The following is a 15,678-nucleotide window of genomic DNA, read 5'->3' as shown; positions in this document are numbered from 1 at the left end:
GCGGCAGGCGCGGGGCGGCCCCGGTAGCGCGGACCGGCGGCCTCGTCCGGGCGCGGAGGAGGGGCCGGGGGCTGGCCCCAGCCGGGCGGTGCCGCCGGCCGGGCGGCGCGGGGGGCTCGGCGGCAGGCGCGGCGCGGCGGAGCGGAGCGGAGCGGGGCTGGGCTGGGCTTCGCCTGCGACTTCGGCTTCTCCCCGCAGAGCCCGAGAGGCGCCGGCACCGCTGAGGGGACGAGGGCGCTTCTGCCCGGCCGGCGGCGGCGGCGGGGCGGGAGCCCGGAGGACCGACGCGAGCAGCCGGCGGAGAGGCATCCCGAGGAGGCACGGCGGCGCGGTCCGGTCCAGTCCCGTCCGTGCCCGGCTCGGCGCGTCCCGTCGCGGCCCGCCGCCCCCGCCGCCGCCGCCGCCCCGGGCCATGGGCCGGCCCGACTGAGAGCCCGCGGGGACCGGCCCGCAGCCCGCCCGGCGCTGCCCGGGGCGCCGGCGGCCGAGGCGGGGCCGCGGGAGTCGTGGCGCGGGCGAAGATGCCCTCCTGCGCGGGGCGGACGGCGGGCTTCCTCCTCCTCTGCGGGGGTAAGTACCGCCGAGCCCGGCCCCGCGGGAAGTTCGCGGCGCTGGGGTGGTCGGTGCCCCCCGCGGCTGGCTCCGGCTCCGGCTCCGGCTCCGGCTCCGCAAATCTTTCCCCAAATGCAAACGCGGTGTAAATAACCCTCGTACTTTTCCTTTGCTTCTGAAGCTCTAAGGCTAAATTAGAACAGATGTGAGTTTCCCTGGTCTTTGAATTTATGATGTGGAAGGGAAGAACGTTCAAGTGTATTCCTAGTGTAAGTTTCTAAAACGTTGCTCCTTCTCTGCTGTCCCCCTCCCAGAGCTTTTTTTGCATCATCAGATTGAACGAGGTTCAGATTGATAAACGGAAATGACCGAAATATGAAAAGTTATTGGATCGTAACTTAGATGATGCTACCCGCAGATGTCAAGTTTCTGAAGCAAACAGAAAATCCATTATCTCTCTCTCTCTCTTCCATATGGCTTTGTTTGCCAATGCATTTCTGATGTTTACATGAATAAATCAAAGTTGTTTGCTAGAGAATGCCGTACGACCTTGCGCATCAAAAATGCATTTATGAAAAAGGCAAACCCCAAACCAGCCCAGTAGTTCGCTAGTTGGTATAACAGAGCGAAAAGTGCAATATTAATTCTGTACTTGCGATTCTACGTAAAACGTGCGACTTGTTCCTTCTCCTTATTGTTTCAGATTAATTGTAATAGTTCACGCTGTCTTAAACCACTCTGTAACTTGCACAGATTATAAAGCCTCTATTTGATTTGATTTTTTCTTCAGTATGGTAAAATATTTCCAGTTGCCCTTATGCTCTCTCTTCCTAGTACACTTGTGTTAAGGCCCGATCTTCACAAAAACTGACAGGTACTCAAATCTAGGATGTCTGGGAATAAACTGTGTGGGATATGCTACGTCTAAACACTCACTAAAAAAAAAAAATATAGAATGGGTTGTATCCCAAGTCATTTCACTGTCAGGAAGAATAAGCCATCCTTGTATTTCTAACGGATGATCTATCACACCTACTTTGCTTTTATCTTTGGCGAATCTGTTTTCTTTAATGTTTTTGGCAGAATTAGGAGAAATGCAATTTACCTAAGTTCTTCAGTTTGAGGCGTATGTTTTCATTAGCCAAAATGAGTCACATGCGTTTGCTTGAAAATGATTTTCAGTGATTTCTGTTTGAGCTGGACAGATGATCTTACTCCTATTCATGCTGTGATGCCCCAGAATATTGTACGTAGTGAACTAACTGCTGCTTGCAAGTCCCAAGCTGCTTTCTAGTATGGGGTTTTTTTTCTTTCTTTCTTTGTTCCCTTTCAGTTGGATGGTCATTTGATTTTACTTTTACTCGTATAACTTCGTATGAATTTCACTCTGAAAGTCACAGGTGGGAAAGGGGGTTGTCTCTGTGTGTTCACCCCACTCAAGATGAATTTCTACACCCTTCTGCTTTAAGTGTCAGACCTAAGCAGTTAGAAATCAGTTTGAAATACTTTTTATTATTAAACGTGGCCATGAATTGTTAATTCTTGGATCTGTCCGTAGCTTGGAGGAATATTATAAGACTTAATTTATTTGAATAGGATAGACTGCCAAGTAGACTTTTTTATACCACTTGCTTATACTTATAATTGCAAATATTAATTTTGTTTATGCTCTTAGCTTTGGCTGGTGAGCCTTAATACTTGATTCCTCTTAAGTTTTCCTAAAAGTATGGGGGAGAGAAGTTATATACATTTAGGATCACACTTTAGGGTAATTGTATTCATAGTTATTTCAAGAAGTCTAGCATATTAGCAATGTCGTTCATATGGGTGTCTGTTGCTGAAGAAGCACTGTTTCACATTGTTTAGATGTGTGACACTAATTCCTATTTATGTAATAAAAGCTGAGTTGACAACAGGGGTAAGATGAGTCGTTATGGCTTGGAGGTATTAGCAAAATCCCTGCGTGCATAGAGTTCCAGTTTAGAAAGAGAGCTATGTTACGTGTGATGCTGCGGTCGGTCCCCTGGCAGGAGGAGGAATGCAGGGAAACTTCGGTGGGCTCAATCCTAGCGGAGAGCCAGAGATTCTTCAATGGTAACATGTCATGCTCTTGCCAGGTGTTGTGAAGGAATCTCTCTTGCCTGGGCAAGCCTTTGTCATGGAGGATTCCCACCCAAAGTTAACATGCAGTGATACCCTTGCACTCACCTCCTCTTGGTACATCTTTGGTTTATCTAACGGTGGGGTTTGGAAACCTTGAAACTACAGTAGTTCTTAAAACCTGTGCTCACAACTAACGCAGAGGTTTTCTCTGACTTGGAACGAGATTGCATTTTACCAACTGAGCTGGATTAATCTGGTGAGCGTGCTGTTAGTTGAAAGGATTAGATCTGGTTCTTTTGTATCGGTGGGCTTCAAGAGGCACACCGGACCATTTGTTCTGAAGCAGAAAGGCTGCAGCCTTGCTGCCTTTGCACCATAAGCAATGTGTGAGTCTCTTGCAGGCGCTGGTATTAACATGCAGCAGCCTAGAAATAGAGAAAATAAACGGAATGTTTCTTCTCAAATTAAGACTTCTCTCTCTCTCATCAATATCAATGAAAAGAAATGCATATTTGTATTATGGAGTGTGCACACGTATCTTTCGAAAGTTTCGCATCTTGTCAGTTGTAGGGCTTCAGGGTGTTTACTTGCACGCTGCACGGCACGGCTGTTTGGCACTGGAGTCTTGATTCATTTCTGAAAGCTCATTGATAGAAGGACCTTGTTCACTTAAGTGTAGAAAAGAGTGCCGGTGGGAAAGACTTGGTAGGAGTGTCTTGTCTGGAAAGTTATTTTTGTTATTAAAGGGAATACTTTTGAAGAGATAATCTATTTTCAGTGAATAAAATGAAGTTTGTAAGCGTTACAGTATGCATATTTTGTAAAATTGGAAGGGAAGCCTGCTTCTACATGGAAATGATAGAGATGCTACTTCAACAAATGTGCTCTCGAATACAGATTATTCAAACTTTTTTTGTATTTTACTGACTGCGCTATGAAACTGCTGATGAATGTATTAGTTCTGATATTCATTTAAATGCTGTATGGGATCGATTCTTACAGTGCATTTTCATGCTGCTAGGGTTACTGTTAATGTTTTATTTCAACTGGTTACAATTTACAAGAAGTCCTGCCTCAACTCATGCATCCAGATCAAGGACAGACTGTAGAAATCAACTGTGCAAATATTGACTTTCTTCTCTCAAAAGTTTAGATATTTTGTGTAACATTTGTCTTTCATGATAGAAAACGGATGTTTTCCCTAGGAAAAGAACACCTATGTGATTCTCCCAAAAAAGGAGCACCTGTGCACTAACATCTTTAGATCAAAACAGTGCTAATCAGGATCAAAGAGTGGGGCACAGACCATTGACTTGAGTCAGGGACCAGGCTAAAGATAGACATAAATTTTTTTGTGTGCCTGTCATTTTGGCAGTGAACTGGTCGAACAATATGTGATTTTTGATTTTACCTTCTTTAGATTATAACCTTGGCTGTAGGGCAAGGGCAAAAGGGAATCTGTGGAGAAAAACGAGAGGCACTTCATTAGTTCTTAGGTGTCTTATTTGGAGAGGGCCTAAGAATTATGAGGAAATTTCAAACCTTGCTGCTCTTTTTGGTTGGAAAAAGAATATTAATTACAGCACTTTGGTTCTTTCCTACATTGTAGTTTTCCTCTGCCCAGAGTTTCAGCATCTTATGTGCTGGCTCTCCCCCAGGCACCTCAGCCTGCTGGTGGTGCCCGTGCTTCCCTTCCCTCCGGTCACCTGCTTCTGCCTGCTTGGACCATGAAACTGCTGCTTCACTCACCCAGGACCGATTGGGTGCGGGGTTCATCCCAGCGCCCCTGCTAATTTCTGGGGAAGGTGCCTGGGCCCTGTATGGCCCTCTAGGCTCAGTGTCTTTCCTCACTTAATTCCAGTTCCCAGGTCCTTCACCTTCCCGTTCCTCCACAGACAAAATTTTGCAAGTTCACAACCTGCAGCATTTTCCATTTCACAAAAAGCGATGTACCGTGTTGGGTTTTTTTTAACTCGTGCTGATAGGATCCATATTTGTGCTATATTTAATCCCCTTTACTTCCTGTTGTTGTTTTTGCTGTACCTTCTGTCCCTTGGGTGCCTGTATTTGCCTATCTGCCCATCTTGTCGGGGGGTGTGTCAGGGCAATATGCAGTATTGCCTTGATTAGTTCTGCCAGTCAGTCTGTTGGAGTCTTGGTCTTTGACTTCATTCATGGGTTTTCTTACTATCATAAAGGCAGTGTAAAGGAAATTAATATGAAGACTACAAAAAGCCAGTATTTTAATGCTAAAAACCTAATTCATTAGGCTTTGATTAACAGACAAGATTTCTTGTAGTATTAACATAAGCAGTCGGTTTGTATGACAGTGTTGGTTCAGCACCTGAATGCAAGATGCACATTCAGGAGCATGCCCACATTCAGTTTTCCATCTGTATATCATATTAGAGTATTTTAATTTTTTATTTTTTTTTTTTAATATACTGAAACAACAGACACGTCTGGTGAGAAAGCATGTATTTTCTTCCCTGTTTCTTCCCCTCTCCCCCACTTTGGCCCCTGGCAGGGGGAAAAAGATTTGTTCACTTGTTGCTGTACTTGCATTCTTGGCACTGCTGCTCAGGCTGGTAACGAGGCGAGTACTAATTCTAGTCTTTCAGGGTTTGAACTGAGGTAACTGGTTTGAGGGAAACCAAATAGTAGCTCTCTCCTCAGTACCTCATTTGGCAACTGAACTGTTTTATGCATACTGTATATTTTAAGAGACACGCTAACAGTAAACAAGCATTCATAGCTCCCACTCCTCCTGGGCTGCTATCTCCCCCATAATGCAGACCAGCCAACACAAAGATGCTGTGGGTTTGAAAAAATCCATACTGTAGCAGCTTGGTGTTTTCTAGAGAGCCTTTTCATGTAAAGGTCACTTAGAGTCCATCTGCAGTGAGGAGAGGGTTTGCTTTATTCGTACGTTGGCATCCTTCAGCTTTCTGGCAGAACCAAAAGTGCTGCCAGCTGGTGATGGACTGGAATTGTCTCTTGGTTTTGAAATGTAACAAATTGCCCAACACTGCTTATTGGGTGCGAGCGTTTGTATTAATAACATTGCAAAACTTTAACACAGATGGTGATTTCTTACGTGAACAAGGTGTATGTTAAAAGCATGGTTTTTCACGTTCATGGTGCAGTCTGTTCTTAGCTCTTACTTTCTACTTTTGTTTGGATTGGCAGAAGCAGAGCTTAAAAATTCACCAAATTATCCAGAAGAAACTTTGGAATTGTTCATTCTCCAGATGATTTTTTTTTTTTTTTTTTTTAAACTATTACATTTTGGAAAGCAAACAACTGAGGCATTGCAAGGATAAATAAAGCAATCACTGTAGGAGAAGGATAGATTTGAGGTTTGCATATTAGTTGGGTTAGATCAGGATTCAAGTTCAGTTAACAGCTGTGCTACAGATTTGCTCGTTGTCTCATACTCTCTCTCCTAGTTTTCTGTAAAATACCACCATCAATAGTGTTCTCCTTTGTATGTCATGCGCATTGTTGATTGCCTATCACATAACTCCATACTGGGGCATACTGGAGCTGACACAAAGTGGGGAAAATACACTGGAAACCTTTACAGAATCTCTAGAGTGTTGATGCATCAATAAAAAATCAGCATCTGAGAAGCTCTAGGTAGCTGTAGAATAAAATCTGTGCAGAGGCTTTATTTTTCCAATGGAATCTCGTGTTTCATCAGAGAGATATATTGGCTACTTGCACAATGTTTTGGCGAAGTCATCATGAGCCTTGTGACAAGTTTTCATGTATATATGTTGCTAATTAATAAGGTTATTAAGAAAGTTTTTGTTAATAAAATAGTAAGTCAGCTGAGGTGTGAATAGCCAGATGAATTTTGCTCCTTTTGGAGCTCAGTTTTTTTATAAAGGTATCTAAAGCCATCTTATTCTTCAGATGTCTTGTCTTTTTTCCCCACATAAAGAGAACACAAAGCTGGTTTTCCTAAAGATTACTTCATAAAAATAGCTGAATAGTTTCAGATTTCTGGATCTTCAAATGGGACCATAAACACACCAGACACATTTTTACCTGAAAGAGATGCTCTGTAAATCTGCCGAAATGAAGATGATCATCAGCACTTTAGAGCTTAAGAGAGAATTACAGTGATCGCAGTCAAAAAAAGGGAATTGGAAACTTTACTGGGATAATAGTGCCAAAAATGTTGTTTGACTGAATTACTTTAGAAATTTGGCTAACTAAATCAGGTGATTGTAAAACGAAAATGGATATATTACTCTTAATGGCTGTCTAATGGCTTTTCAGTGTATGCATTTAGAAAACTAATTAAACATTATATTTAACTGATATAACAAAGTTGCTTGTGTTGCTGTAATGGGTGTTTTTTTAAGTGTCCATTATGGCTTTCTTCTAAATGAGACAAATTTCAAACTCAGATAATGAAATTAAATCCAGGTTTTTCTCCTGATTCAGAGACGCCAAGTTTTCTAATACAGACAATTCCATTATCTGTTCTTTTCACATGTGAAATGGCAGAACTCATATTGACATCAGTAGACCAGAATTTCACGTACCTCTGAAGCCCTGTAAAGCTAGTTCCGCCACTGAATTAGAGCAGGCGTCCAGTAGTCCTGTCACTGCCATTCCAAAGCTGACTTGGAGATGAGACTTAAATCTCCCAGTGGCTTAAAGACACAGAGAAGTTTCTCTGGTTTTGTGAACAGTAGATGCATAATTTTGGGTAGTTCTTTACCACACTATTCCTATGTTAAGACCTTAGCCTTCAGAATGGTCCCTAACAAGGATGTTGCAGAGCAGCTACCTTTGACTCCCTTATAAAGATACTTCTACGGTGACGGGCTTCTGGAGTTTTCTGCCGTTGTTGTTAAGGTGGCCTTCCATGTCCTATTATCTAAAAGCAGACATTGAAAAGTATTTCTGTGCAAAGAGAAATGAGGATATAAGAGATACGAATGGTTTACAAAATGTTGGTGAGAAAGGATTTGATTCTCTAGGCTATCTCGTCCACCCCCTGCCACTGTGTTCCACAAAAATTACCGATCAGGTGAAAGCAGCTCTTTGTGTTGCTGCTGTGTGTTTGGGAGGGAGATACTGACCACCAGTATTCCCGCTATTTTGCACAGAATGGGCGGAGGGGAGAAAGAATTCGGATTAGTACAAACAAAGTGGAACATAAAGTCAAAGAGAAGCTATGGCTGACTGAAAACTTAGCCCATAACAGTCCTCTATGGCTTTAAACAGCTACTTTTTTTTTTTTTTTTTTTTTTTTTCAATTAAATGAATTATGTCTGTTTGGATGAGAATACTCAGTATAGAATGATTGATACGTACATTTATGACAGTCAGTCATCTCAAAGTAGGAGAGGGTTTGAAATGTGCAGGTACTCCAGGGCTGCAATCAGGCTTTCTTTTACAAAAATAAAAACAGGCACTGGCAAATTATATGAACATATTTCTAAGTTATATAGCCATTGCTTAGTGGTCTGTAAGACAAAGGGGTGCTGTTCATGAAATCTAAATAACAGCAAAGGGAAAGGAGAGGATACAAAAACTCTCATCAGGAAAAGGCTTAAAGTTTTGATTTTGCTAGGAAAAGGAGAAGTTTATTTTCCAGGAAAAAAAATATTAAAAATTCAAACTGGGAGTAGGGGAACGAGAGTGGATTTGGGTAGAGGGCATTGGCTGTTTTGATACTGTCATGTGAAATTGCACTGTGGTAACTGGGAAGTTCTGACAGGACCTTTGGAGAAAGTCTCCAATGCTCGTCATTCACGACAACAAGTGCTGCTTTGGCACCTCCAGTATGAAGAACATCATTTTGTAAAGCACTGTAACAGACCCTTCTCACATTAGGCATATGCTTAGGTTTATCCCCTATCAGCAAAGCATTTTAGGCTGGGACTGATGAATCCGAAGCCCTGTAGAGAATTGCACAGAAGTTCCCAAAGTTAAAACTGTGGCAGTACATTTTCAGATGCCAAATTTCCCTTTGCTACCCTTTGATGTAAACTTCCCCTTTCCAGGCGTGTACCTAGACTAACAATTGCCATGGGTCTGAAGCGCAGGTTTTCCTGTTGTGTGAGTAACAAATTACAAGTAAATGTAACATCTCAAACTTCTTTTGGTGCCTGCAGAATACAAAGGCTCAGCTAGTTTGGAAGCAGCACATGTTATTACTCAGGAGTGTAGGTGAGGTTAGCTTGCCCTGAGCTCCATGTTGCCTTAGTTTACGGTATCTAGGCTAGTACTTTTAGAGGTAATCTGGATGTCTTTGTCCTACCGTGTCATCTGAGGGTTAGACACAATGCCCCTGACCACCTTCTCAGTGTGACTAAGGTACACATTTGAGACACTTTTCACTGACAGCACACAGTTATCTCTATGTGTGTATATTTATTTATTTATTTATTTAACTGGATAGTTTTACTGAGTAGCCTTCCAACTAACTTCCCTGAATTAGACCAGGTAAGATCTGCCCTTAACTTTCTATAAGCCTGTTGTTTCCTCGAACTGTAGATGTTTGGCAACGGTTTCTGGTGCTCCGCTACCTCGGATCACTTGTGCTGCTGTGGAACGGTGAGTTAGGTACTAGGCACCCCACTTGTATTTTGATAGTCACAGTGCATTTCTTTGGAAAGAAATACAGAAACAAATACAAAGAAATTGCAATTGCCTGTTACTGCTTTTGAGCAATTCAGGGTAGAGATTTCTCTAGTTGAGCCTGTGGATGTCATTGAACTAAAAAAGACTGAGGAAGATGACTTCTGTGCAATGGCTTATCCCAATCCCAATTATGAAACAAAAAAAACAATGGGAGTGTTTAAATTTGGGGTTTGAACATACAAGTTTTAAAGTAATGAGGGGGAACAATATGGCTGTAATATAAATTTTATTGCACATTTCAATTCAGCATTGCTGACATGCTCTGAATGAGAAAGCATTTTAAACAGTTTTATTGCTTTTATAAACTTTTGCCTTTGTGAAGATCAGAAGAGTTGTCCTAAATTGCTTTGCTATGGACTTTTTGGATAGTGAGAGAGTTTATAACATACATTTTCCAGATTTTTTTGTATTTTAAAAAAGAGAGAGAGAAAGAAAGAGACAAAATAACCCAAATGTTTAAAACTTAATTTCTGTGAATTCAACAACAACCAGGATCAACTTAAGAGAGTGCGATAGATCACTCATAAAACTTCTATTAAAAAATGGAAACATTTATAAATTTTTTTTTTTTTATAATATTGAGGCATTTAAGCGAGCCTGTTCTGGTTGGGGAAAGGGCCTTTATTTAACTCTTTCTCTTAGATTTTAGTCCAATGAAATTTGAAATGAAAATTGGGCCAAAAGTTTCAGGGCAGTAAATGCCTAAAGAAAATAAATAAGAATAGAAAGCCTAAGGTTTTACTTCTCCCTGCCCCCCCCCCCTTCTTTTTGCCCCTCCCCCCTCTAAAATCTGGCTGCCACAGACTCTTATTTTTGTTTGTATTTTTATAATTTTTCCAATAATTTATTAAAGCCTTGTCTCCTGGCATCATGCAGATAGGTGGGAATTTTTCACTTTATTGAAAAAAATTCTGTCCTTTGTCTCAGCATAAGAAATCTTGGCATCATGGCATACATACCCTAAGTACCTGACAATTAGAAAGCAAGGTAGAAGAATCTCTACAAGTCTCTACTTCAGCGTTTCAGAATTTGTTTGTCCACAACACAACTTCTGGGAGACAACAAGGGAAAGGCACGTTATTTAAGTGTTTAGGTTGGTAATCACAAACTCAGTTTAGCTTTTATATAGTAGTTACATGTGTCAGTAGTTACATGTGTCACAACTTCTGGGAGACAACAAGGGAAAGGCACGTTATTTAAGTGTTTAGGTTGGTAATCACAAACTCAGTTTAGCTTTTATATAGTAGTTACATGTGTCAGAGCGATAAGGAGACTGGTAACAAGGATTTATTTTATGCTAAAAAATCGCTCTGACAAAAGATTCCCCCTCCTCTCCCCCATTAATCGTTTGTGGTGGTGATAGTTCAAGAATTACTACATGGAGTCACACCAAAAGTCAGTCTGGCCCAGTAGTGTATTTTCTGATGATGACTGGCAGTATGCAGCTTTGACTGGTACATTTTGGCCTTCATACTTCTTGGAAAGTGATGGATAATAACAAGAAGTTTAGGAAATGCTGTTTTTGAAGAAAAATAGAAACGATTGGCAATATTTATTCACAAAGACAAGACAACTGAGAAAGCACAGAGTTCAAATTTTTCAGTTTATGCAGAAGTATTATAAAGATGGATGTAATGGTGAAAATGGGCTAACGGTGGAAACAATACAATAGGGCTTATATGGTAGCAAGTAACATTCAGGAAACATTTTGGTAACGGAGCTACAGGAATTGGTTGTCTGCCGTCACGGTGGGATTTCTGTCACTGGGAGTGTCTTAAGAACAGGTGGGACAGCAATGTATTGATGCTGGTTATGTATCATTGGTTCTACTTTGAGTGAGTTAGATGACCTCTGTTGGAAACTTTTGAGTTCATCTTATGGTTTTGTGCTTATGGTGTAAGAAATAGGACAAAGGCAGCCTTTATGTCTGCTTAAGTTGATGCCTGGTTTTTGATCAATCAGGGCTCTTTAAGAGATTATGATAACTTGAGTCTGTGGTCAATGCCATCTGAGACTTGATATCAAAATACTTACATAGTTAATCATCGACAGCTGAAAAGACAGGAGCTAGATGCTTTTGATTTCAAGACAAGCCTCTGGAGTTTCTGGTTCCCAGAATATCCCCAGGGATATGTTTGATATGTGGTGGTCTTTGTCTTTTTAAAAATCAAGTTCCGAGTACCACACCCAGAATTCTCAAATCCCAGGCAGTGATTTGGAGACCTCACACACTGGCACTGAGCATTTCCAGTTAGGGCCTTGAAAAAGTCTATATACCTATGGCCTGACCTTGTCACCCAGAAGAGCAGAAAGAGTGCTGTTTTCTTCAGACAGAAAGCAAAATGCACTGGAATGATAATATTTGTTGAAGTAGACAAGGATTTGAGGATCTGTTTTCTTAAGGGTTAAACTGGATTTGTGGTTTGGTAGGCAGTTCTTATTAAATGAGAATTTAATGATAGCAGAAAGACCATGAAAAAAAATCAGTGCCGGTATTATAACTCTACTGTCAGTATTTTCCACCCTGAATCCTAAATTGCAATTGCCAGGACCATTTGTCTGTCTTTGACTTTTGCTGCTGAGAACTCTCCTCTAGTTTTTGCTTTTATCAATGCAATGCTTTGCTAGATTTTAATCTTTTGAAGAACTGCAGCTTGTATTTTTCCATCTTTGGCTTGGTTTCACAGTATCTTGTGCTGCAATAATGCATTTGTTGTAGTTCCACAACGTTTTCAAATTAAGTGTTTATGTTTAAATGTGCTTAATTTAAAATAGGGTTTGGGGCATGAGCTGCTTAACTGCTGTTGGTTGGCAGTACTGATCTCATGGAAGGAACTGATAAGGTGTTTTACAAAATAAAACTATGGGGGAATATGGTGCAGTCCTATAATGTTATCTTATTTCCTATTCTGAGAAGATTTTTGTTTATCCTATATGTGCCAGCATGGCATAACAATAGGTTTATCGCATTCTGAATGCAAGATAGAGGCAGGAAATCACTATGAAGAAGAGAGAGACTATTATTCCTCCTTTCCAAGGACTGAATTCAATCCTAGTTAGTCTTGATTTAAAGCAGAATTGTTACCTTGTCACCTTTTCTGGCATTTGGACAGAAATCTACAAATGTGTGGAACTGCTGTTGAAAATGAAATTGCACTGGGCTACGTGATTACCTTTCCAAATGTCCTGATAAAGAGTGCAGACACTGTCACAGCATCTGTGATTTTTTTAGACATGTGATTTTTGTCTGGGAGGAATGTTTTGTTTGGATTTCCCCCCCCACACACACATCTAGCTTTTGAATAGCTTGTGAGTACCATCAGTCTTGCGATAGAATGAAAACCTTGAGCCTTAACTCTTTTTTCATTAATTAAAAAGATAGGAAGGAGCATTATTGTCACAGAGCTGACTTGGAGAAACTGCAGAACGCTTCATCTTCCCCTTTTCAAAACAGACAGCTCCTTTTAGCAACTTTAATTACGACTGCCCTTAGATATCACTGGATAATAGATGCAGATACACCCATGTATCACAGAGTATATTGCCTGAACTGTTAAAAACACTGAATTTTTTTGTGCAAAGACTTGCCTGTACCCTTTTCTGTTAGAAACCTATATGTAGTTGGGGTTAACAAAAGCCCCAAAATGTAGCCCTGCTTAGAAAGAATGAGCTTAAAAAAAAAGTTGTCAATGAGAGAAGAAATTAAAAATTAAAAAAAAAAAAACCATAACAAATTAATTCATGTACTACCCTCCAGCTTCTGTGCTTCTCTTACTTGCTTGGGGAAATTCCAGCAAAGTTGGTGTTAAAATGCATGTTTCTTTTCTGTTGGTAATGTCAGATCTACTTAATGAGGGAAACATGAACGAAGTGTAGGGGAAATCAGGAAACTGTCAATGCAGAAGCTACTGTCAAAAGCAGAATGGGCAAGATTTTCAAATGATGGTTCGCTAGTGCATTTAATGGGGTCATAATCTTTTCTAGCATCACTTAATGAAGATTGGTGTTTCCCCTAGATTTTAGGTAACCTGTAGACCGTATATTAATTAAAACAGGAATGAAATTGCTGCTACTATTAATAGCAGGGGGTGGGGTGGTGTTTCTTCTTTTAAAGATGCTATACTTGCTTCTGGAGAGCACATTGAGACTAGTTTCCATTCCTTCTGCCCTGGTAACTTTTCCCAACATCAAGTAATGAAAGCCAAATTTGGTGACAACTTCCAGAGTTTGCAAATTACTTTGGAATAAAAACTGTAAAAGGGGGGGATTGTTCCATTTATCTCAATGAGACATTAACACTGAAGTCTTAAAGTCATTTGAATGTGGTCATTAGTAGCTCTCTCATTGCTGATCGTTTTAGTAGAGCTATCTGGATAAACAAGTTACCCATTTGAATTGTTGTGGGAAACAAATGGCCAGTGATGGGCATCATGATTACTGCCAGAGTTAGGTGAATATTTAACAGGGTCTTCAGGCCCTTGGCAAAGACTATCTAGCAATCCTACCAATAGAGTAAGACACAGAAATTTTGCAGTGGCTCTCTTTTTTAAATATCTATGGTTGTTTTTCAATAACAAGATGTTGTATGGTAAAATATGAAGTGGGAGGTTGCAGGCTGACATAAAATGAGTATACTAGAAATTAAATACGCCACATGGGCTGTTTTGCTGATTTTATCTCACTAAATAATGTAACTGTTATTTTGAAAATGCTGGAGGGAAATCAGGTGCATTTCAGGTGCCTTGCATTTGCAGGAGTCTGGCTTTCTCATTATAAAATTAAGAGGCAACTTGTCGAGTACACAAATAAATATGTGTAAGTTTATTTGGTTTTACTCTCTCTGGAGTGGTACTTTTAAAATTATGGTTTAGTTCAGTACATGATCCAGAGATGTTGGTGGTTTTTCTCTCCATGTCAGTGTTTCTGTATTGTGCCTCTGGCAGCTGAATATCCATGGGAAAATGTGTTAAATTTTGATCACTGGCTCTTGAACTGTGGGCTTTATGCTACTGATGGTCTGTCAACCATAGTAAAGATCCAAGAAGCCATATTAAATGACTACTTCAGTAGTGCATGCAATTAAAACCTTGATGATAAACATGCATGTTGTCATGAAAGAGAGGATGAAGATTGAGGGACATATAGTGACATAAAATGCTGGGAACCCCTGTTGCAGGTGATGATATTCCATAACAAATTTTTTATTAACTTTGAATATGCAGGTGTCCCTCCTCTTTTTTGGGGGGGGTTGGGGGGTGGGGTGTGTGTGTGTGTTCGGTTTTCTGTGGAAAAAACTTTAATGTACCTATTTAATGGTGTAAGAATAACACGCCAATTGAAAAAAGTCAAAGCAAGCAAAAAATTCTGTCAAATGACTTGAGGGCATTTGTTTGCCACTATTTTTAAGGCACACAAAAAGGACTGTAAAGTAACTTTCTGAAACAATGGGCATTTTCACTATAGGAGGCTTAAAAAAATGTTTAAAAATAAATTTAGAATCAAGCCTGTTTCCAAATACTAAAGGTTTGTCTGATCTGTCTGCAGCTCTCGGGTTACTTGGTTTGTTTCAATAAGAAGTCTGTAAAGTAGGGAGTTATCTGCTTGATCTGTAAGGTAAGGATTTCCTCTTCGTACACTTAGGCCTGTCAGATCTGGTCCAGGACAGTTCTGGGCACTGATGTCATACTTTATATATTTTAGCAACGGTTTATTAACACCTATTGCTGTCAGCAAAGCTGGATACATTTGTCGAGTGAGAAAGTGAGAAACTACCATTTCTCGTCACACTGTCACATCTCCAACAGCTGTGGTATTAAGCCTTGCTTCCCTACACTCGGTACGCAGAATGAATGAGGCTGTTTGAGTATGACTTCTGTTTTTATAGTTAACTGAGCTTTGAAATTGTCTCCTAAATCATCCTTGCCAATAGCATTAACTACCCCTTTGCTGGTAGTCCGAGATTATTCTACAGTAAGTTAAAGGGTAACTCATCTTCTTTTGTGATGACAGGAAACATGGAGGGATGTAAAAGATAATGGCTAATTCAAAGCAGATCACTCCACTCTGCTTCTGGAAATCCATCAACTCCATTCAAACACAGATCTGAAATTTTGCAACAAACTTTGAAAGCTCTTTCCCTTTCACTGCTTCAGTAAATTGTTATCTGGGGGCGGATGATGCAGATGCCCTTGAATTACGATGCCTTTCATTACGAAGGGGTGAATTGCACATTAGCCTGGCATTCAGAAGCCTGAAGGATTCAACCACTGTGCTTTTGCTGCTTCAAAACAGGTAAAAGAGGGATGCAAAGTAGATAAGTGATGTGGTATTAAAGAAAGGTCTTTATCCTTCCTTCTC

The 15,678-nt window shown here is 40.6% G+C and overlaps 1 protein-coding gene across 1 annotated transcript in view; it reads left to right on the top strand.

Annotated features, from left to right (window-relative positions):
• Window positions 1-464: 464 nt before the first annotated feature.
• Window positions 465-15,678, top strand: part of RET (ret proto-oncogene) — an 85,751-nt gene continuing 70,537 nt past the window's right edge. Inside the window, exon 1 of the mRNA XM_049809828.1 lies at window positions 465-570. Coding sequence (XP_049665785.1) covers window positions 522-570 — 49 coding nt within the window. The 5' untranslated portion in view covers window positions 465-521. The remainder of the gene's footprint in view (window positions 571-15,678) is intronic.

Source organism: Accipiter gentilis, chromosome 9 (assembly GCF_929443795.1).
Source record: "Accipiter gentilis chromosome 9, bAccGen1.1, whole genome shotgun sequence".
NCBI classification, from domain to species: domain Eukaryota; kingdom Metazoa; phylum Chordata; class Aves; order Accipitriformes; family Accipitridae; genus Astur; species Astur gentilis.
The sequence above is the reverse complement of the archived record's forward strand: the minus strand, read 5'-3'. Positions and strand labels throughout refer to the sequence as shown.